The sequence below is a fragment of the Carettochelys insculpta genome, chromosome 5 (assembly GCF_033958435.1).
Source record: "Carettochelys insculpta isolate YL-2023 chromosome 5, ASM3395843v1, whole genome shotgun sequence".
In the NCBI taxonomy this organism is placed as follows: Eukaryota; Metazoa; Chordata; order Testudines; family Carettochelyidae; genus Carettochelys; species Carettochelys insculpta.
Window position 1 is genome coordinate 125589057 of NC_134141.1, and position 24004 is coordinate 125613060.

Here is a 24004-nt window from a genome sequence, read left to right on the forward strand (position 1 = left end):
CCATTTTGTACATGTTAGAGGCAGGGAGGTGTACGTGGCACTGGCTACAGTAGAAGTGAGAGAAGATAAAAGCACAGTCATAGTTTTAGCAATGGGGATAGAGACAAGGCTTAGTTTTAGAGATTATAGGTATTTTCCTCCTGACCTGTGACTCCAAACAGGATTTATATTCTGAGAGCACTCTTTAACCCATATATAACCCCCAATGAGCGTTTCCTCCCATGTTTTCCCCATCCAGGGGTGGAATAAATGTTATGTGCACCAAGGCATTTTGTGGTATGCTAATTTTCTGGTTTCTAAACAACTTAACAACATAGGTGCAAGGAATTTGTATGTCATGTTCCTCACAGTTTAAATGGTGTAAGTGTGAAACAACTTGTATGGGAGTGACTTATATTGAGGACTGCCTGTATTTCAAACAATAAGACACATTCAAAAGACGCAAGTCTTGCAGACACCCAAATCACAAGGGAATTCACAGCAAAACCCTCATTGTGCCCAAGTACAGAAAGATCATCCATGCTTCCTAAATCGGTTGCAAAACATCCAGCCAGGAAGAAGAGCTTGATAACCCTACCTCAGTCCAGATGAGCTCAGTGCAGATTGTAGTGCAAATGTTTGGGGCTTAGCTGAATAGTAAATGCTGAAGAGGAAATAATGCAGAGCAGAAGATTGCCTGGGAGAGGGCAGGCCTCTCAGACTGAAAGAATGAGGACTGTGAGAAGTAGGATGCATTGTCACCAGAACAGCAACCCTCCCACAGAACAGCTGTGCTTAGTTTCGGCATGTGCACTCTGCTCATTGGTCAAATCAGGACACCGAAAGAGAAGCCCCTTCTAAAGCCCCTTCTCGTCCATGATTAGGCCCAGGGAAATTTTGAAGAAGAACTTTTTCTACTGGTTGTTTGCATTACAAGACAGTACAGGTTGAACCTCTCTAATCTAGAACACTCTTGCCTGGCAACATCCATAATGTGGCATGATTTTAGTTAGCTGGACAACCACTTTATCACGGGTGTGGCCAAGTTTCCCATGGTCCCATAAAGTTTGTTTTCAGCCACCAGACCTGACTCTCAGCGTTCCACGCTGGTATCCGAGAGGTAGCCATGTTAATTTGTATCTTTGAGAACAACAAAAAGTCTTGCGGCACCTTATAGACTAACAGATATTTTGGAGCATAAGCTTTCATGGGCGAAGACACGCTTCATCAGATGCGTGAGTTGGGGAGGGGGTTCCCCAGAGGGGTATTTAAAGAGTGGGGCCCCAGTAGAAGGGAGGGCCAGAGCTGACAACATCTATTCAGCAAGATGGAAACGGCCCATTATCAGCAGTACGTATCAAAAGAGGAAAAAACAAGTCAGATCAGATGTGGGGGATGTGGCCCACTGTCAGTGTCTAATGGGGAGATATTAACACCCAGGGAAGAGAAGCTGCTTTTGTAAGGGGCCAGCCACTCCCAGCCTCTGTGCTGTTATTTAGCTGTAATTTACCCCTAACTGTCTCCTAAGAGCCAGTAAGCAGTGGCAGTGTTGGTAATGTGAAATACTGATCTCCCATGGTTCGGTAAATTCTATTGTTTGGCACCAGTCAGGTCCCAAGGGTGCTGGACAAGAGAGGTTCAACCTGCATTATGTTGAATTCTGGCCTGATCATGTCTGGCAGTTTCTTTTGGAAAGGGGCGTGCGCATGCAAAGAAAACTGGAGCTACTTTGCATTATCCCTAATCGTGATGTGCTACTTCTCAATGTTGTAATGAACAATCTATCAGCATAAACTATTCAGCCCTGACCCAGCTAGTAAGTGGAACCTCTTGAGAGAGCTGTGATTAACAATTAGAAGAATGGATTAAATTGAGCTGGAAACTGTCCAATTGCTGCATTGATTTTCTTGCTTTTTACAAATCTTGTCTAGTAAATATCTGGCATCTCTAAGTGCTTTATTTTCTTTTGACTAGACCCGCTTCACACAAACTTATGCCAGCCAGAAAGAGAACAGAACTTTGCAGAAAGTTTGCAAGGTTGGGAAGGGAGGAAGGGAAGTAACCGGACTGCTCACTGCTAGGCAGGCTGCAGCCATTCCCAGATTAGTCTTCAGGACTGCTTCTGCACAATGGTTTTTTTGTCCAGGACACTTGGGTGGTCAGAGGCTTCTTTGCATAAATGACTAACATCCCACCAACTCATTTTCTGCTTCCCTGCATGGCTGTGTTGCTGTTAAACAAGTGATAACATTTTCTGATCCCAAGACTGGAGGGCGAGGAGCACACAGAAGGGCAGGCCAAGACTTCCAAGTGGCCTGGAAAGAGCTTAGCAGAGGTAGATGCAGGCAAAAAGGAAAGACTGGAGGTCTTAGGTGCTTAAGAGTAATCGAGTATTGGAAAGAGCATGTGAGAGTCTGTTCCAAACCAGGGGTCAAGCACCCAAAAATAGCAAGAGCAGCCATTTTTTCCAATTTGGTTAAAAAAAAAAAACCCTCAGTAATTCAGGAGCCACAACGCATGTGAATACAAGATGGTCCTTAATAAATAAGCGCAAACCCTATTTTTTGTAACCCCTATTTTAAGACCAGCGTGCACACAATGATTTATAATGCAATATATGTTTACTGCAGAACGTTCACAAACTTTTCACTTATTCTATTTCCTCACATTTCACATGCGTGTTTGTATCACTGTCTTCCTGACTTTCAATCTCGAACCCTCTCTCTCTCTCTGGAGGCAGGTATTGGACATTTCCAGATCGGAGTAACCAGGCTGGTGAAAGGGGCTGGCTGGCAGCATGTAACCTCCCTCGTTCAGGACTGCCCCTGCCCCGAGGCTCCCACTCTCCAGCTGAAGCTCTGCTCGCCCACCTCCCCTCAATCCCCGGTTCATACTGGAACATTACTGGCTCTTCCCTTTTGCTAGAGAGTGTCAGGGGAAAGTGCACAGTTTGCCGCATTCCTCACTTTGGCTGGAGAGTGCAGTGGGCAGATGAACCTGGACCTGCCCCAGCAAGGGGACATGCACCTCTCCTCCAACTGTCCCACTACAACAACAATTAATTGAGTTAAGGGGCCTCAGCAACAATCATCTCATACAAATAAATAATTAAGATGTGGGCCACACTATGAAAGCGTTTCTGCCTCTGAGCCCTTTTGTGAGACCAGCTGACTTATACTGCAGCTAGGGAGATGGTGGCATTTCCATCTCTAAAGGTCTTTAAGTCCCAGGTTGGCAAAGTCCTGGAAGGGATGCTTTAGTTAGGGTTGGTCCTACTTTGGGCAGAGGGCTGGACTTGATGACCTTTTGATGACCAGGATAACAAGTCTTGTGGATAAGGGAGAGGTGGTAGATATGGTATACCTAGACTTTAGTGAGGCATTTGACATGGTCTCACAAGATCTTCTCATCAATAAACTAAACAAAAATAACTTAGATGGGGCCACTATCAGGTGGGTGCATAACTGGCTGGATAACCATTCCCAGAGAGTAGTTATTAATGGTTCACAGTCATGCTGGAAGGACATAACAAGTGGAATTCAACAGGGATCTGTTTTGGAACAGGTTCTGTTCAATAACTTCATCAACTATTTAGATATTGGCATAGAGAGTATGCTTATTAAGTTTGCGGATGATACCAAGCTGGAAGGGTTTGTAACTGCTTTGAAGGATAGGCTCATAATTCAGAATGATATGGACAAACTGGAGAAATGGTCTGAGGTAAACAGGATGGAGTTTAATAAGGACAAATGCAAACTACTCCACTTGGGAAGAAAAAATCTGCTTCATACATATAGAATGGGAAACGACTGTCTAGGAAGGAGCACTGTGGAAAGGGACGTGGGGGTCATTGCGGACAACAAGCTAAATATGAGTCTGTGATGCTGTTGCCAAAAAATGCAAACATGATTCTGGTATGTATTAACAGGAGTGTTGTGAGGAAGACATGAGAAGTCATTCTTCCGCTTTACTCAGCGCTCATTAGGTCTCAGTTGGAGTGTTGTGTCCAGTTCTGGGTGCCACATTTCAAGAAAGATGTGGAGAAATCGGAGAAGGTCCAGAGAAGAGCAACAAGAATGATTAAAAGTCTGGAGAACATGAGCAATGAGGGAAGACTAAGAACTGGGCTTGTTTAGTTTAGAAAAGAGAAGATTTAGAGGGGACATGACAGCGGTCAAGTACCTCAAAGAGGGTTACAAGGAGGAGGGAGAAAATGGTTTTCTGTGGCCTCTGAGGATAGAACAAGGAGCAATGGACTTAAACTGCAGCAAGGGAGGTTGAGATTAGATATTAGAAAATCTTCCTAAATGTCAGGGTGGTTAATCACTGGCATGAGACATCTAGGGAGGTTGTAGAATCTCCATCGCTGGAGATATTTAACAGCAGGTTAGACAGACGCCTATCAGGGAAGATTATGTGTTTGGTCCTACCAAGGGGGCAGAGGACTGGACTCAATGACCTCTTGAGGTCCCTTTCAGTTCTAGTGTTCTATGATTCTATAATTCCAGCCCTAGGAGTCTGATTCTTTCATTTTCAGTCTAGACTAGGTCCATCAGATCCTCTGTGATTTCAGAGGGAGGACATGAAGGTTTCTAGGGTACCATCAGAATCATCTTTGCCTAGGAACGGTAGTTAAGAATGACGAATAGCAATCTTTTCTCTTTGACAGATACATATTATTCCTACTCAATGCAATCCTTATCTGCTGGCCCACCATTTTAGTACCAATAAAAGCCATGAGGGGTGGCAGGCTGCAGCTCACTGAGCATGCGGTGTAGAGAACAAAAATGGAAAACACAACTGTGATCAGACAGACAAAAAAGTTAACCCTCATGTCTCATGAATCAAATGCAGAAAATGGTGCAGAATGACTGCCTACAGCTGCTGTGGGGTCTGTTCTGGGACCAGTTTAAGTTAGTTACAGAGTTTTATTTGCCTCCCTTGAGTGATATGGAGAAGCTCCCCTATCTAAAAAGACATTAGAAAGAACAGGGTGCTTACAAGAGGAAGAGTAACATCTGGGTAATTCGGACTATACTATGCAAAATAGGTTGGTGAATCCTGCTTCCAAGGGAGCTCAGTCCACAGAAACCAGAACAAATTGGTGCTAATTTCTTCCTTCTACCTTTTTTGTAGCCGTCTCAGCACAGACTCTGCTGACTGACTGAATTAATCTCTCCCTTCAACCCAGCTAGAGCTGCCTCTCTCCAAATAACTCCTGATGTGTACAGGTCAGAAGCTCCCTTTGTGGACTGGTTTCTCCAGAATGTTTTAGCAACATTACAGTTACTACGTCTACACGTGCCCCAAACTTCGAAATGGCTACGCAAATGGCCATTTCAAAGTTTACTAATGAAGCGCTGAAATGCATATTCAGCGCTTCATTAGCATGCGGGCAGCAGCGGCGCTTCGAAATTGACGTTCCTTGCCGCCGCGTCCAGACGGGGCTCCTTTTCGAAAGGACCCTGCCTACTTCGAAGTCCCCTTATTCCCATGAGCTCATGGGAATAAGGGGACTTCGAAGTAGGCAGGGTCCTTTCAAAAAGGAGCCCCGTCTGGACGCGCTGCGCGGTGGCAAGGAGCGTCAATTTCGAAGCGCCGCTGCTGCCCGCATGCTAATGAAGCGCTGAATATGCATTTCAGCGCTTCATTAGTAAACTTCGAAATGGCCATTTGCGTGGCCATTTCGAAGTTTGGGGCACGTGTAGACACGGCCTACGTGGGGAAAAAAAGTAATGAGGGTACAATATGTCACATTACTTGCACTCTGGGTATAACTGGCATTCCTGTTCACCACTTCTGTAGTGTTGTCTGAGGTGTTTAGTTTTCCACAGAGCTGTGGAAAGTTTACTTCTTGACTATGATTTTAATCATACTTCGCAGTTATGACACCTCCTTCTGGGCCTCAGCTTGAAATATGGACTCTCCATTTAATTTCTTTATTTGGCATATATACATTTGGCTGCTCTGATTAATTTCTAAGAGCACTTGTTTAAAAAAAAAAAAAGAGATGGGGAAATTTTATGAGTGTCTTCTTCTGTGCCTAGCATATTTTTAAATGCTATATAAATAATTAGCAAACTCACCACCCTCCTTGTCAGTACCTTCTTACTAATCTTTTAATCTACTTCAGTGCCTTTCCTCCTGGATTAGAACGTTCATTTGCACCTCTTTCTTCTCACTGAAGTGCTCCTCACCCTCATCTACCTGTCTGATTCCTTCAATTCAGACAGCCCCTAGATCTTGCAGGCCTCCAAGGAGTCACTCTTCTCTTCTAATCTCACTTTACAACCTTGTTGTTCATTTGCGTCTGTGGCAGACAGCAAATCCCATTTACCTCTTTTTTGCTTCCCTTTGCTCAACTCCTAGTATCTTGCAAGAGTTCTTGCATCACCACTATGTTTTGAAGTGGCGTCTCTCTACCATCATATCCCTATACTGCTTGCAGGAGGCCCACCACACCTCAAGGTATAGAGCTTTATAGATTCACCCCCGCCTCATACAGTCTGGATAAACTCTGCCAGGAGGAGGCTACAGTAAATTGTATGCACAATTCGTTACAAATGGAAGGAGCAACAACACATGAAATAATGTTTAAATAAATTGCTCTCATCCCCAGGAGGCCTCCAAGTGGTAGGCTGCACTTTTATCATCATGAAGACAATCAATAGCTGTACTATACTGCTGGTGTGCTTCTATATTACTCATCCTTGCCAGCATGCAACACAGCCATAACCGGAGAGGAAATGGTAACTCCCAAGGGAAGCAAATAGCTTTGTGCACTTAAAGTAATGATGTCACTTGGTCACAACAGAAATAGTTACGGATCTGGAGACCTGGTATTTTATCAATAAAGCTGGAGCTAGCAGAAGAGTTGTAATTTCTTATTTTAAAAGCACTTTTCTAATCCACCGATACAGCTTGTTCCCAGAAACAGCAGCTGCTCTGCCTAATTAGCATGAATTGCCCTGTCTCAGAAGAACAGTGGGGAATAATACGGTTTTTGAGGGTCCTGACAAAAGGATACATTAATGGTATGGACTTGTTCAGCTACTTACAACCTCTGCTTATTATTCTATTATCCATATGAAGATTCAGGTCACTGGGTTCTTCTGAATAAAAAGCCAGCAAAGAGGCACCAAGGAAAAGGAACAAAGAATAACAGGCTTGTACTGAGACATTCAGTTCCAGGAAAGCAGTTGGACTCATCGTCAACATGCAGATGCATTGGTTACAAACAACATATCCCAGCATGCAATTCTTCCTCTTGATCCGAGAAGGAAATGGTCAAGTGGGGGCCTTGCAGTCTCTCTGTTGCAAATAAGGGCTGTTGCCATTGGCCCTATTTTGCATAATTTAGTTGCAGCTCTTCAGCTTGTGGCAAGTGGCCAGAGAAACCCCTAGCTGAGCAAAATTTGAACACTTGTCCTCTATCATTACATCCAAGCCTATGCTCATAGTGCTATGTCCTTGAATGCTATATGCTCTATGTAGCTGCTTGAAGGAGCTTTTTTAAAAGCAATACTACATCCATTGCATTTCCAGCGACAAATATAATTAAACTGGCTACCAAAACAGAAAAATCAGAATTTTGAGGACCACTCTGTATAGTGAAAGGAAGGCTACCCTCTATCGGGGCAGTGGTTCAGACTAGATATACAGATTTTGTTATCTCGAGTGCTGAAGACTCTGTCATTCTCATTTGATATCGATTAGCGTTTCCAATCCCTCTCCTTCCCCACAGAAGAGCAATGCAATCTCTGTCATGAATCAATGTCATTCAAGAGGTAAGCAGTAGGAGCTAATACCATAGCATATGCATCAGCTAGGCCTCTTTCCTCAAATAGATTAGTTCCTCAATTAACTCTGCTCTCCACCAAGCCAGAGCCTACCTTGAAAGCTAGGCTTAATGCTACCCCTTTGGGGGGGGACATTGTGCTGCATCAACCTTGAGACAGGAATTCTGCATTCGAATGATAGTCTTATGTCTACACTGCAGGTTCTCTTGACATGACTTATTTCAACATTCTAATGCCAAAATAAATCATGTCGTAAAATCACATTCACACCGCCACAGCACTTTGAAATGGAGCATTGTCGCTTACAGCCACAGTTCACAGCCACAGCATTGCTAAAGGAGCCTTCGCAGGAGATGATAATAGCTATGCTTTGTTCATGCGCGTTCCTTTTTCACCCTGAAAGAGGGGAGGGTTCAGCAAAAGTTGTGCGCAGAGCTGGAGTAATTATTTTGCGGGAAAAGCCCTCTTACTTCCAAGTATCCTGCTTGGCTGTGTGAACACTTTGGTTTTTTTTTTCCCCACCTCCCCGTCCCAAGTATAAACAAGCTCAATGACCACTGGCTGAACTACATGCTCTAAATAATGTTTATTTTGAGGAGACGTTTGCGGTTTACAGGAATCCTGCTTGTTAGCTAACATGTTAATATGACAGAACAAATAAAGTTCAAGTGTTTTCTGCATTTCAGTGCAGATGACAATTAACATCAAAACAGAAACACAAAAATCAGATCAGACCCTACCATACCCAGAAGTCTGAGTTCCTCTCTAGCAATACAGAATAAATAAGAACCCAGGATTCTTGCTCACAAAACAAGCTAGTGGCATACGCAAAAAAACAAGCAATTAGCAAGAGGCAGATGTGGGGGCAGTAATGTCAGCCCCTCCTTTTTTTTTTTTTTTTTTTTTCCCCTTTTCCCACATGGCCATGTGAAACTCTGACTTGACTGCCTGTCCCACTCACTTACTGTGTGTGACAGCTGCAGCTTGCTCAGCAGTCCCTGGATGTGAACATCAAGCCCTCTGGCAAATTAAGCAGCAAGTGTGACAGCCTCTAGTAGGATCCCGTCAGGTCCCTGTCAATGTCTGAGGAGCCATAGGATTAACAGAGGGGAAGTGGGAGGAGACAAGACCTTAGCGATCTAACCAGCTTACTATATTTAACACAGAACACCATCAGTAGTTTGTCTGGACAGCTCCGGTCCCCAACAGCTCTTCCCCTCTGCAAATGCCACTTCTCTTTCCCCCAATGTTCCCCTCCCACCATGTCCATTCAATGTAGCCATTCAACATCTCTTGCCTGCCCATGGTGCTGAAAGGAGAATTTCCTCCCCAGTACGAGCTCTGATGAACAGGTCTGCTCAGAGTAAACCAAATAATACCTTACTGAGAAGAAAAAAATAGCCTGCAATGCAGTTGCCAGTAGGAAGGAGCTCGTACCCAATTAACCTGTGGAATAGTTCTGCTGTTACTGGTAGTAAGACCACCCTTGCTTCAAGAAGCAAGCACCATTTTTGATTGTGTTAAATTACATCATTGAACTATTTAGCTTGCATCAAAAGCTAACAAATAAAATTGTTAGCCTTTGTGGTCCCCACAGGACCACTTGCTTTGTTTTGTGAAAATACGGGCTAGGATGGCAACCCCCAAGACTACATTGTGACATTTGCTTCTGGTGGGGCTGTCTAGCATCAGCCGCTGTATGTTTTACAATTAAGACAAATGCCAGCAGAAGATCGAAGCTCAGAGGGAAAACAAGAGCAATGACGAGAGCGGATCATTTAGCTAGTGTTGTTGCAATTTAGGTCACTTCTACCAAGCAGATTTTCAATAAAAATCCAGACAATACCATAATAACTCTCAAGACTGCAGCACTGAGCACATGGCGCTCCACCTGAGCATCTGACATTAGGTGACCTCTGAATTTAACTCACTGCATCCCAGTGCTTAATGGAAAAAGTTACATGCCAAGCCAAGAGAGGGAAAAAGTTAATTACACCAGCTAAGGCTCCACTAAACTGCCTTCTAAATTTCATTATCGTACATACCCAGTGAAATCTCCTACTTCTTCTAGAACCAACAGATTTGTATATACAGGTCTCCTCTTGAGGTTTCACTAGACACTGTCAAGACATCCTTGAAGCAGGTCAGATTCAGAAGTCTATCATCATCAACTGTAATTCTTATTGAATGAAGACTGGAAATAGCTGGCAGGGAAGTTCTGCAGTGCGGTACTGCCACCTCTGGCAGTATCTTTGGAGACCATACTGTGGAAGTATATGGCTGGTTTATGGCTGCAACTCCAGATAGGTAGGACTGCCAGAGCTCTGACAGAAACTATGAATAGTGTGTGTGTGGGGGGGGGGGGGGGGGGTATGTGATTACGGGGAAAATCACTCAATTTGTAAGCTCCATTCCCAACTCGCAGGGAGGTACCACCCCAGGAAGGCTCACATGCGCTGGCTCAAACTAGATTTTCCTCAGTCCAAATGATGAAGACACCTTATGATACAAATGTTGGGATTAAACTGAGGCAGGACTTCTTTCTGATCCAGCAAATGGATGGGACTTTTTGTTCAAGGGGATCCCATCCTTCTAGAAGGAACTGTAAAAATATTAGCATATTAGGGCCTTGTTAGACTGATGGGTGGCCTCTGCTAAGTTTTCATCAGGTGTACAGGGACTTTTGAAGTCTTCCCTATAGTGCTTTTACCTTAAGAATAAAGGTGTGTGCTGAGCATGAGCTGTGCAGTAACTCGTAACTGCTGGCAACGCTCTGGTCATAGCCTTTGGAGAGAGAGTAAAATCCATGTGCTGGCCTTTAGATAGACTGGACACAGGTGATACCTGGAGACTGAGTCCAGAGAGGATAGTCTTGGAGTAGATCATGAGAGCAAGGGATAGGAATAAATTTACCCTGAAACTGTGATTGTTACTATCCAGGCCCTAGCAGTGACGATAATTCCTAGCCATGCATGAAATTCTGCATAGCTTACTTTTGCTTACTTGTGGCAGGGTTGAGAGTAGGAGAAAGAAAGTTTCGAAACCATACTAGATGATCCAGATCCAAATCCAAACTACCAGGCGGGAGAATGAAATCAGGGCATATTGGAGACACCAAGACTCCTGTGATTTCTCATCCATCTACATAAAGTTCCAATGTGGAGCTCCAGTAACTAGTTCCTTACAAATTCTACATGTTTACACCACCGTTTTATCTGAAACACAGGTAGGACAAACCAAAGATTCTGCAGAAGATCCAGGGTGACAACAGACTTGCTGGGTTCCTGGGAAAGATTGGGGGCGGGGAGGGCAAGGTAGCAGCTCTGTGCCCTTGGGCAGAAGGGATGGGACTGAAGCTAGCCATCTCCTGCCAGCCCTTCATTGCTGTTGGAAGCTTGCCACCCCAGGTCCTTTTTCTGCCCCCTCACCTTGCCAGCAGGCCTGCAAGGATTTCAGCATAGAAAAGGAACGAGAAATGTGAAGTAGACAGACAGGTGGCCTAAGGATCATAAAAACAATTCAGAATATTGTGGAATTCACATGGGGAATGACTGTCTTCCAATAGATATCAAACTCTGGGATTTGCACCATGGGATTATTTTGTTCTCCTTTTTCACCAAGGCTTGAGGTGCCAGCTCTGTTTTAAACCTTCTGGTGAAACTGAGCTGGGAACACCATATTAGGCAAAGACCCTGCCCCGATGAATTCATAATCCGACACAGTGATACAAGATACAGTAGGAGAATCAGAATGTATATCAAGCAAATACACACGAAACAAATACAAGGCTGTAATTTTATTAAGGAGTCAGGGTAACAAATCATAAGTAAATGCCTATGGTTTGTCATCAGAACCAGGTGATATTTCCATGTAACTAACTATAGCTCATTTTTGTGTTTTAGAAATACAATCCCACAATATTTTTGCCTGAGAAAAAACTAAATGGTATTAGTACATTCAAATCAATCTCAGCCTTTGCAGAATTATCAAAAACTCCAGTGCAATCACCAGGTTCTTGCTGTTTTTAAACACCCATTCCTGAGCATCTGCATTACAGCTACCATAGGGGAGCCACAAGACAGAATGGAACACCTTTCCAAATAAGGAGGCCATTCAGGGGCTGGACATGTCAATGATTTTTCTATACACTCCCGATCCTAGGATACTACCAATACAGTTTTCCCAACCACTGCTGGCTCCGGAAGCTGGTTCACGGTGAGTCAGTATTTAAACTGAGCTCATTTGAACCAATATTCCCAGAATGCTCATGTGGCTACTGGAGTTCTGTGTAGTCACAGAAAAAAAGACAGCCGACAGATTAGTCTAGTGTCAGATTGTAGGACTGAGTTTGATGTTAACACAATTGCTTATGGTTTATCAATGTTCAAGTTATTGCCACTATACTTTTGGCAATTTGCAATAGGTATAGAATCCTGGCCTCTAAAATGTCCCATGCAACAGGCATGTGAGGAAAGCTACTGAGTATTTCTATAGCACCGTAACCTTGCATGGAACATGGAAAAGATTAAAAAGACAGTCCTGGCCCTGAAGAGATCAAGACCTATACCAGAAAGAAAAATGAAGGAGAGACCAGAGAAGAGGTAGGGGAATGGGAATGAGGGTGGAAGCAAGAAGGTGAGCCACAGTGAACTGTGAGTATATCTTGTAAGTCTGACAATTTTAAGTGAACAATTAAAGTAGCAGCAGTTGATGAGGATTAACGCACTGCTGCAATGGCTCAAGACATCAAGTTAGTCCCATTCTGCCCCATATCAATTAACACTCCTCAAATTCTTGGCACAGCCATTAAGTAAAGCTTGGAGTCTAAATGCACGTGTTTGAGATATGCATTACCGACCATATTTCTACCCAAACTCTGGTGGCGAGCTCTCCGATTCCTCCCTCAACTAGCATACCTAATGTGCCTGTTTTGTTAGGCAAGTTTGTGTCTGATGTTCTCAGATGAATCTGCCAGAAAGGATGTTATGAAGGTGAGAAGTATTTAGGTGAAATAAAATGCTACTCTTATAAAAGCCATTGGGAGATGAAATCCAGCCGTTGTCTGGAACTAAGCTGAAACAGTGCATACGTTTGCATATAGGAAGGATCCCATGAGACAGACACTTATCTGCACAGGCACAGCATATACACTTAAGAACTATGCTTGAGGAGAAATTCCACCAGAGTTGTGTGATTATCAGACCCCTTAAGTGAACTGAAAGCCTCAGCTTAGCTCAGGACAGCAGCTGAATTTCACACCAATACTTTTGCATGCATAACTTTTTTATCAGCACTAAATATTTGTGTCACTCACCTTGATGCCCCTCTTCAGAGACAAAGGTGACACCATCCATTCTGGCAGATCTTCTTGAGAAGGAGGGGCTCCCTTAGCTTACATTTTAGAAGCCCCAGTGGAGTAACAGAAAAGAGGGCCCCCTCCTGTCTGGGGTTCAGTCAAATCTATCACCTGTTAAACAAGTTGTTGTCCCTGACTGGAGGACTCCAGTGTAACAGACATGTATATCATACCTGGAATCCTATAGCACATACCTGGAATCCTATAGCACTCCTATGGAAAGCTTGTGGGTTTTTTTGTTTTGTTTTGTTTTTAATTAAAAAAAAAAAAGATTACTACTCTTCATTAACGCAGAGACTCACCTAGCTTCACTTGAAGTGGGGATGGTTTGTAGTTCATGGCTACTGTCTCTCCCTCCCTTGTATCGCAGTCTCTGTCTGAGATAGATGCAGCTGTTGGATCCTGTATCAAGAAAAAAAAGCAACAATCAATCATCAGACACTGTTCAGCAAACACGGCTATACAGTCATTTCTCTAATTTGCTGCTGGTTGAGTCCACCAGCATCTAAGCTCAGAAGGGGAGAGAGCACAGCTTTGTGTTTTAAGTCATTTAAATCCAGACACAGATTCTACAGAATTGTGGAAGCCATTTACTAAGTTTAGGGCACTATTTGGAAAAAAAGAAATCAGCTTATGACAAGCTTAGATAATGGATCATCCAGGATACTGTAAATAATAGTTTGTTTTTTTTTGTCAACACTTCAAATCCAGCCCAAGTAGGCAGTAACCCAAAGCCATTACCTTCTCACTGCTGTTTCATGGCCTGTGTGTAATTTCAGTCAAATACCCCGATGACTTGCTCATATGCATGACTATCACTCTGGTACAGGTTGAATCTCTCTAGTGTGGCACCCTTGGGACCTGGTTGGTGCCGAATGAGAGAATTTGCCAGACCTGGGGAGGTCAATATTGTCTAGCACATTACCAACACATCCACTGTCTACTGGGCTCTTAGAAGACTTTTAGGGTTAACCTGGAGCTAAATAACAGCACAAAACACCGAGAGCCAGGTCTGGTGGCTATCAACAAACTTTATGGGACCACAGGAAACTTGGCCACACCCATGATAAGTGGTCGTGCAGGTAATTAAAATCTTGATGGATTACAGATGTTGCTGGACATGGGAGTACCAGATTAGAGAGGCTCAACTTGTAGTACACTTCAGGTAAGCCAAGGGTTGAACTTCTGGTCCCTGAATGATATGGGGGTCAAGAAGCCTTTACTGCCGTGGTGTCCCATTTTTGCAGACAATTGAGTAGGTCAGTTCACAGCACCTTACAGCAGCACTGAAATTCTGAGACAGCCCTCATGTCTCATCCATTAAGCCCATTTGCAGAATGTCCAGGTGGTGTTGCAGTGGTGGTGTAGTGTTTCATTAAGCCCTTTAAGGCACTGGTGGCTAATTTCGCAATGCCATGACTAACAAAAGATTTACAGCCCATTCACAGCAAACTTCAAAAAATTGTTGAAATCATCTTTGTAGCAAAAATTAACTGTCAGAAGGGTGCACTTCTTCTCAGGTAGGAGCCCAAAACTAAGCTGAAGATGTATGTACATTTAGACTTACAAATTCAGAATGACATGGAAAAACACATACCTAACATTAAGCCAAAATATTCCAGGGATACTAGATACATGAATGTGACTTTTCTGCTAAGACAGCTATTTTCAGACTCTTCATCTCTTGAAATTTTCATTACTAAGTTTTCCTTCAGCCTCTGCCTGCCCAAATTCCTCCACTCCTACCCCCCAATGACAAGCAAACAAAAACCCTACATAATCCAGCACTTTGGGACACCTGTTTGCAAGGGACTCATGAGACAATCAGTTGCAAAGAAAGGGACTGCTATAATCTGCCAGCAACAAGAAAAGATCCTTTATCCAACAATTCCTTTCCATAATAGTAAATAGTGCTGAGCTGAACACATGCCTATCTGCACAATGTCTCCCTCACTGCACAAAAGTATGTTTTAGCCTTCTGAATACAGTAGACCCCTGACTTACATGGGTGTTCTGTTCTTGCAACTCCTGTGTAAGTCAAATTTCCCATGCAATTCTGGGGAGCCAGGAAACTGACAAGGGCACCATCTCTGGCTCCCAGATCCCCTCTGCTTGTGGAACCGGGAAACTGACCAGGGCTGGTGCCTTGGTCAGTTTTGCCACTCCTGTGAGTGGCAGCAATTGACAGCCTGACTCTAGGCTGCCGCCACTGATAGGAGCAGGGAAACCTCACTGTCAGGGTTGGCAGCCCAGTCGTTCAGGTTTCCCCACTCCTAGCAGGGGCAGCAGTCAGGTGAACCTGAGACATGCTTACCTCGGGGGTTTACTGTGTAGTATACTCTTGAAATAAACATACGTAAGTACAGTCAGTTTCTGTCTTAATAGGACATAGTATGTTTTAAGATATTACTTCTTTCTGTTCTCTCTACAGCCATGTACAAATTGAACCTCTCTTGTCTGGCACCCTCAGGACATGACTAGTGCCAGATGAGAGAATTTGCTGGATGACAGGAGGCCAATATATTCTAGTACATTACCAACACTTCTACTGCTTACTAGGCTCTCAGAAGACATGTAGGGGTAAATTAGATCTGCCTAACAGCACAGGACACTGACAGCCAGGACTGGTGTCTGGAAACAAACTTTATGGGACCACGTAAAACTTGGCCACACCCACGATAAGTGATTGTCCACCTAACTAAAATTATGCCTGATGATGCTGGATGAGAGACTTCTGGATTAAAGAGTTTCAACCTGTACTCTACTACTATTACTAGAGCATTATACTTACAGTACCTTTCACCCAAGGATTTCAATATTCAAGTGGCTTTTAAGAATGACACTAAAGTTGAAATTCTACTCTGAGGAAGAGACGCATCAGATCTTTAACAACCTTCAGTTGTCTGGCTCTATTTTGCAATCACAAGTCAAAGATGGACTATCTGGATAACCTTTTAAAATTCACCTACCCAATCAACTTGCTTGCGTTACAGTGCAGTCATTGACTGGAACACAGATTTTAGTGATTATTTTTTCACAAGTCAATATCCCAGTGGTACTAAAACTTATGGAAAAGAGAACATATAACAAGTGTTCTGATGAAAAACATAACTTTGTAAAGCTGCTGGAATGTGATAGCAAAACTTTTTACAACAAAAACAGCACCTGATCTCAGCAGAAATGAATATGTACAGGGAGGAGGAGTTCCCCTCATGCAGGTGGTCTGCAACCTGCAGCTCCGAAGCCACCTGCAGCTCTTTAAGAACTTTTGTGGCTCCTGCTGATATAATTGCAAAGCTTAAAAATACAAACAAACAAACCATCTCCTGATTATTTTTGATAAACAGTGAACATCCTGCAGTAAACATGTATCACGTTACAAATCATTGCGTATGTGCTCTTCTTAAAACAGGGGTTACAAAAGGTGTGGGTTGACATTATTAAGGACTGTCTTGAGTTCACACTAATTATGGCTTTTGAATTATTGAGTTTTTTAATTACTTAAAAGAGAAAATCTTGCTATTTTGGTGGCCAACCCTTGCCCTTGTGCAACCAGCTGTTTGCCACTGAAATGTGCATCGTGGCTGCCCCCTTGTGGAGGCAAAGATGGGAAATTAGCTATCTAGTGTCAACCTGGGAGGGTTACAGGAGGAAGTCAGCTTACATCAACATGAACAACCAGGCTTAGACCAAAAATGATTTTATTTGCAATGTTTTAAGGTTAGTAGGGAGAGTGGAACAAGAACAGATTTTTAGGAGATCATAATAAAATTGCTCTTAGGACACGGTTTGCTCTGAACAATGGTCAGAATACATCAAGAGCTTAAAAGCACGTACCTGGCCTTGCCCCCTCTAAACTTAAATCTTAAGGAAAACTGAGTCAAAACAGGAGACACCTTTCGTAATTCACATGCGTGTCCATGGCTTGTAAGAACAGAAGAATTTTAGTATTTGCATATCATTTTACAGGCATTGTGCAGCAAAACATAAGACACCACAGTAACAAACCACACTAAAAGCACGAAGGAATCCTCCTGGTATTTATGCTGGAGCTGCCTCTACATAAAATGGAATGCTCTGCTACCACGCATTCACAGTAGAGCAGATGACTCCACACTAGACAGAGAGCCACTGAATTGATTAATTAGTCCTTTGCTCCTTGACACACTGGCAAGCACTTTGAAATATCACCGCATGTATTTATTATTGTAAAGGACAATGATTTTTTTAAAGACTTCTACAGACCTATCACCAGTTATACATGCTACTGTTTCGGTTTGCTGATTGGGATAAACACAATACTTTCAGAAGGAAAACTTTAAGCCACTATAGAGGCTTCAAATTTTTCAGAGGCGGTCATCTTAGGGAATTTTAGAAAATTTAAACCTTTTGATTTTTGAGCCACCTAAGTCCTTCATTCCTGGAGTGCAACAAATCAGCCTACTGCAAGAATTGTTGTTAAGCACCAGTGTTTAATTTGAAGTTCTCTCATGACAATCTTAGAACGTAAATTGTGTGCACACAACTGCAATATCCTACTTGTGGGGTCCGATTCTGGTTGGGTTTGTTTACTTCTCTGGCAGTGGGTTATTAGAAACCTTACCCTCCTAACTAAGCTCAGTATTGTCCCAGCCTTGCAAAAATATGCCGTTTCTGGTTAAAAACTGTTTTTGTAAGCTTTTGTGAGAGTAATCGTTGCTTGAACATTCACAGAGAGCAAATAAAGAAGGGACCATGAGATTATCTGGAACAAATTTTTCAGGCTTTTAAGAAATGCTGTCCCCAGTATTTAACCAGCTTAGCCAAGAATGCCCTATCAGACCAGACCAATGGTCATTTAATGTGACCTTCTAACCTGAGTGGCCCATATCTTCTATGGGAGGAGGAGAAAAGAACTGGTGAACCTCACAAATGGTGCAGTCTTGTATATGGGACAACAGACCTGTACCATGTGCATTAAATATGCTAGTAGGATACCTTGTAAAATACACTCTGCTGTCCTCCACCTCCCTTGAAATCCTCCAGGCCTGAATGTCCCTCCTACCCTCTACCGCATGACACCATCAAGAGAGGCAGCCTGCTTTGAAAGGCCCGTGCACACTAATGGCGTTCCCATCATGCTTAGCTGTCCAATTTGAATGTTGCTAACTTGTGCTTCATTTCACTTAACACTGTATTTAGCTGCAGCCTTTGGCTCCGTCTGCTCGTGCTCTCGAAATCCTAAGCAGCAGTTCTATTTAAGATAGTTGAAAAAGTAAACAATTCATCACTCTGCTCCCTGTGGTAAATATTTTGAACACTTAGGAATTTTTGATGTTGAGAAGATGGGGAAAGCTCTCCCACCCTCTAATGATTTTTTTTTAAAAAAAAAGAATAATATGCAAAGCTTTACTAATTACTTGGCAATTCAGAGATGCTAGTTTGATAATCAGAGGCTGATTCATTGTGACCCAGTTGCTTATTAATGTCACACAGATCGTTTGCACCTAAAAATAGCTCAGTGTGCTTGCAGCATTTTTCCGCCGAGCAGAAGAAAGCAAGTTTTAGTGCCAGAATGCACAGAAGATACTCTGCCAGCACACTGTAAGTGATGTCGTATTTGTCTCCATGAGAGAACAGTGGAACACAGAACTCTTTGCTTTCAAAGGCTGTTCTCACGGGGTCACGCGCTCTGCAAACACACACAAGGAAGGACAGGTGAACACATTTTGTTCAGTGTCTGAATGGTTTCAAAAGCTGAGTCTGAAAATTCAGCCAACACTGTCCACTCCTTGTTTTGTTTAAGAGAATGAAAAAACAGGCAGACTAGCAAAGGCAAAACATAGCATGTACTCCACATTCAGAGCGCCCGCTTTCATCAGCTCAGCTTTGAATGGACAAAGGATTTGCTGCTTCTCTGACTGTCTTGCACGAGGTTCTTTCGAGCCAGAAAATATCCCCCCCATGAACATCTGTGCCTGCTGCAACTCTGCTCCATGTGCGCAGAACGCCCTTCCCAAACTCATTTGCCAAGCACCCACCCCTGCAACATTCAAATCCCTCCTAAAAATCACTCTCTCTAGCATTATACTGAAAGCTCTAAGTGGCAGGGAAACCCGTTGGGGTATGCACACACATATGCATAGTGCTTCTCACAATGTGCCTCTCAGTGTTGTGTTAATACCAGATTAAAAAAAGGGGGAGTCTCCACTGTAAGAACACTGGACCATCAAGGTGTACATTTGTCTAAATAAGTTCCTGTCCTTATGCAGGATACTGCTTTTTTTGCTTGTCACATCTGCCATTTCAAATTTAAATACTTAGGGACAAAGACAAGAACCATGTCTGTCTTCTGTGAAGCATGTAGTACAATGAAACAACCAACCAACTTATCCTCAGAAAGGATCCTGAGTTTAAGTGGCAGGAGGAAGGTTCAAGAACCCATGCTCCCCGTTCTAGTTTCAAAAAGCTTCTCAAACTGAAGACAACTCTCTCATCTTCACTAGCAAGTGCCCACACTGTCATACACGCCCTGGAAGCACAGGCAAATCCTTCCTGGCCAGGCAGGAGGGGAGCAGTCCTGCTTTTACAAACAGAACAGGTTCAGGTTTTATATAGCTCCAGCACTTCAAAGCGTTTTTTCCCAAAAGGCTGATTGGTGCACATCTAGGGAAGTGAAGGGAGCATTTGTATTTATTAAATGGAATGGAGCATGAACTGCAATGGCTTAGGGAGACTGCTAATGAGAAAAACCTTCCAACTCTAACCAAATGAAATCCAGACCAACTCAGCAATTCCTGTACCTGTTACGTTATAGTCTTCGTGGTCACTTGATAACAAGGAGGACATCTTCATGTCACCCTCCAATTTGAGAGTCTGTTGATGGCTGATCAGTCCAATTCTGGAGCCACTGATGTTATCACAGATAGGGCAGGGGTTGGTAGCTGGTGCAGAGGAGTGGGGCTGCTTTTGATGCTCTTTTCTTCTTTTCTAGGGTCTCTCTGAAATCTTGTGACATCTGCTCCTTATCCCAGATCTTGAGAATCAGGAGGTGGAGCTGTTTGTGGAGCTCTGACCCGACTTCTTTGAAGACTTCAGAGGGGATTCCATATAGTCCAGTTGCCTTGCTGTACTTAATTGCTTTCATGGCAGCTTGGACCTCACTCAGGGTAGGAAGTGTTGCAAGTTCATCTCTAGGAGGTTGCTGAGGGATTTGGTCAAGGGATTCGGTCAAGGGATTCTGGGACCATGGTGGAGGTTCATGGCTCATGCGCTCCCTCCAGCGAGAGCCAATGGCTTCTACTGAAAGACAACTTATACTAAGCAGTTACTGTACCCTCTTAAGTGGCCTAGGCAGTGACACCAGGCAGTCAGCCTGCTTTGAAGTAATGTGATTCAAAGTGATTCAATACCATAAACCACCTGGCACGCTGGTAGGCAGAGCCGGGGTGCCACAAAAATGCGACTCAGTATTATCCCACCAAGCAAGATATTTGCAGAGTGATGGCAAAACAGCATGAACTGCAAAGGCTACAGGTAAAGAAAGGACTTCAGCTCTCAGAGCTTCTCCTCTTGGCAGGTTTCAAACTCTTTTATATAAGTATCAAGTGGGTTAAAGCTTATGAGTTCAGGCAACGGCATTCATGCCACAATGCCTCTTCTCCTTGCTTTGCTTATTTTTCACCAGTACTTCTCAGCTCCCTTCTAAACAGCAAACCAGGCTCCCAATTAACAGTCCTTCATCTCCCCGGTTCATCTGTTAATGCTGGTCCCTCTCTCTTTGCAAAGCTTTACCCCTGCTCCTATGCCTGCTAGCCCCCTGCTCCTCCTCGCGCACCCGTTTCATTCCTCACACCTCTCCCAGCACGTGAAAACTGCAACAACCCTGGGATGATCTGTAATGACTCCAGCCACTGTTCCCTATTTGTCCCACTCCAGAAAGAGCCAATGGCTCCTAGCCCAACTCACTTAAGCAAAATTTCAGCTTAACCTGGGCTGGGAGAGTTAAGCTTTTCAAGCCCTTCATTAACCTCCCTACATACATTTTCAGTACATGATACTGGTGTTTAAACACCACCCTGACTGGCCTCACAAATAGATATGGAATCCCCAGAGGCACTGAGCCCGTGTACTAGGGTGAGTGAAGTCTCTGCTCTACAGTGTAGGCTAAGAGCTAGCAGGCCTTTAGCTCATGTGGTCGAGCACAGGCCTTTAGCCCCTAAGGTTGCAGGTTCAATACCTTGTGCTGGCAGCCTGGGTCCATTGGCATTACAGATAGATGAGCTTAAAATCTTGCACAGTCAAGCATCAGAACACAAGTTCACTCTAGAATCCATCCAATGGAAATCTGTGATCTGCTTCCTACTCCTGTTTTCTCATTTGTTGTTCCCCATGATCTGTTGAGCCCCAGTTGAGTGGTCCCTTCTTTCATCGAGGGGGAAGGCTTTTATCTTTTGGTGCATTTTGCCCATCCTTCTGGGACATCAAACTAGCTAGAATCACAAGGAGACTGAGCTGGAAGCAGAGGAGTTCCCAGGGAACTATCACCCACACAATTTACCAACAGACTTGCCCTGCTGGATATGAAATGCAGAAAAGCACTACAGCATTTACAGCTTGCTCTTTACCTCAGGAAAAATAAGCAGCAGTTTGGTGACAGTCACTGATGCACAGAAATATAACCCAACAAGTAGTGAGTAGCTAAAAATAAAAATAAAATAAAAACAACACTCTCTCTCTCTCTCTCTCTCTCTCTCTCTCTAAATGACAGCTGTTTGCTGATTTTCCACCAGCTCTGACAGCTTCCTACACACAGTTCTACCAATGTTCTTCCAGCACTGCTCCCACAAATCTGGGCATCCCTTGAGCAGATATCCTTTCACTGCAACAAATTAGGTCTATGATATCCACTACAGAGTCTAAGCTAAGAGCAAACTCATTTATAACTATAAGCCAACAAACATCTGACATCAGCTCTTTGGAGGATTAAGAAAATGTCTTATATGTTTCAAAGAGTATTTTCAGAGGATCTGTATTCAGACAGATGCTGTCCTGCTGCAACATTCAGGTTGCAAATATGGCTCTTAGTTAGCATACAAGACCCAGAAAGTGAAAATAGATTAGTTCATTTCCACTGTTCAAGCCAACCAAAATGCATGCATAAGTTAAAGTGTGAATGGAGAAAAGTGAATGGCAGCTTCAAATTTCTCCAATTTTTCTAGTCCATGGATGTTAGCAGCATATGAGATAATTACTTAAAAAAAAAATACAATCCACGGTGTGACTTAAATGTGCCTCAAAAGTTTGAATTGTGCATACCAAGTAGCTTTGGGAAAATCAGTGAAGGACATGACATAAGAAAAGAAAAATGGAAGCAAGTGCCCAGTTCCTGCCAGATTCCCTTTAGAGAAACAAGTAATGCTAGTAACCCCTTGCTCTTCCCTTCCCCACTCTGATAGAGTATATTTAACTATATTCACGCTGGGGACTTTTTTCCTGCACATAAGTACAACCCTTACCATTATTACTACACACAACTCTAAAGGCTTTAGCTGTGCACACTTTGCGAGGCTTAAATAGGTTTATTACCACTGCAGATGAGAGCAGCACCACACCATGCTCCCTGCAGGGAGGCGACAGGTCTGAAATGGATACTTGCTGTTGTGTACTAAACTATTTAAATCCAAACCCTCGTAACTAGTCTGTGGGAAACGGCATTTGCTGGAAGCAAGGTGCTTGTGTGGCTGCTCAGAAGAGATTCAAATGCTGCCCAGCTGATTAACAGACTGCCCACAGCTGGCTTTTTCAGTTTCTACTGGTGGTGCACATTTGTGCATGCCTCAGAGCATATATTATTATTCCACACATGGGTGGGAAATATTGGAGAGAACCCTGGTGGGAAACCTCAGCCATGAAGTTTCGTATTATTTTAACAGGTATCAGTTGGAGCACCACACATCTTTTTCACCTCTTTAATTCAGCAGCAAAATCCCTTAGTCTGACATCAAGCACATTTGTCTTTCAGAAGGGGAATTCTATGTCAGGATTTACAACACCTGTAAGAATAACTCAGTAGAACCTCAGAGTACAAACAGCTTGGGAATGAAAGTTGTTCGTAACACTGAACGAAAGCTGTTCTTTCAAAAGTTTTCAACTAAACGCTCTCTTAATATGGAATGCAAAACAGAATGCTGCTTTCCTTCCTTTTGCTAGTTTATGTTTAAACACAGTACTGTACTGACTTTGTGGTTTTTTTTTTTTTTTTTTTTTGGGTGCTGCTGCCGGATTGCATACATCTGGCTCCAAATGAAGTGTGTGGTCAACTGGTTGTTTCAGAACTCTGCTGTTCCTAACTCTGAGCCTCTATTGTATCTGTAAGACCTGACACAACACAGCTCATTTCCATTCCAGAATTTTACAAGTGACCCGATCCACTATGACAAAACCTAACCTTCCTCCTCACCTGGGGGAATGTGGAAAATGACAGGAAGAGGCACGGACAGCTTCACCTCTACACCTTTCAATGGGCTGATAACACCACCAGTGTCTCAATGTCACAAATATTACTGATCAGCTCTGGAGCTGTCCATTAATTTACAGCTAGCAATCACAACCATCTAACGAGGAAGATCAGCTGATTTTTCTTTAATATGAACTCCCATTCCCAGGCAGATCAATTAGGTCTTGTTTCTTGCACCTAGTATGCTCCACTGGCTTTGTTAATCCACCCACACACATCTTTTTTTAAACTATTTTAATTGTTCCTCCTGCTCACTCCTACTCCACCAATTATCCTGATTTCTGCATTTCTTCTACCCTATGTAAATGTTCCACTTTCCTTTATTCCCAGAGAGCAGGAGTGTCTTGCTGTGCAAGCTCTGTGAGGTCTTAA

At 43.3% G+C, this 24004-nt stretch overlaps 1 protein-coding gene across 2 annotated transcripts in view; it reads right to left on the bottom strand.

Moving 5' to 3' along the window:
- The window catches only part of FAM219A (family with sequence similarity 219 member A), a 153722-nt gene that overhangs the window by 62082 nt on the left and 67636 nt on the right, over positions 1-24004 (bottom strand). For both annotated transcript variants that reach the window (XM_074995858.1, XM_074995857.1), the window contains exon 2: positions 13437-13536. In XM_074995858.1, the coding sequence (XP_074851959.1) occupies positions 13437-13536 (100 nt within the window). The remainder of the gene's footprint in view (positions 1-13436; positions 13537-24004) is intronic.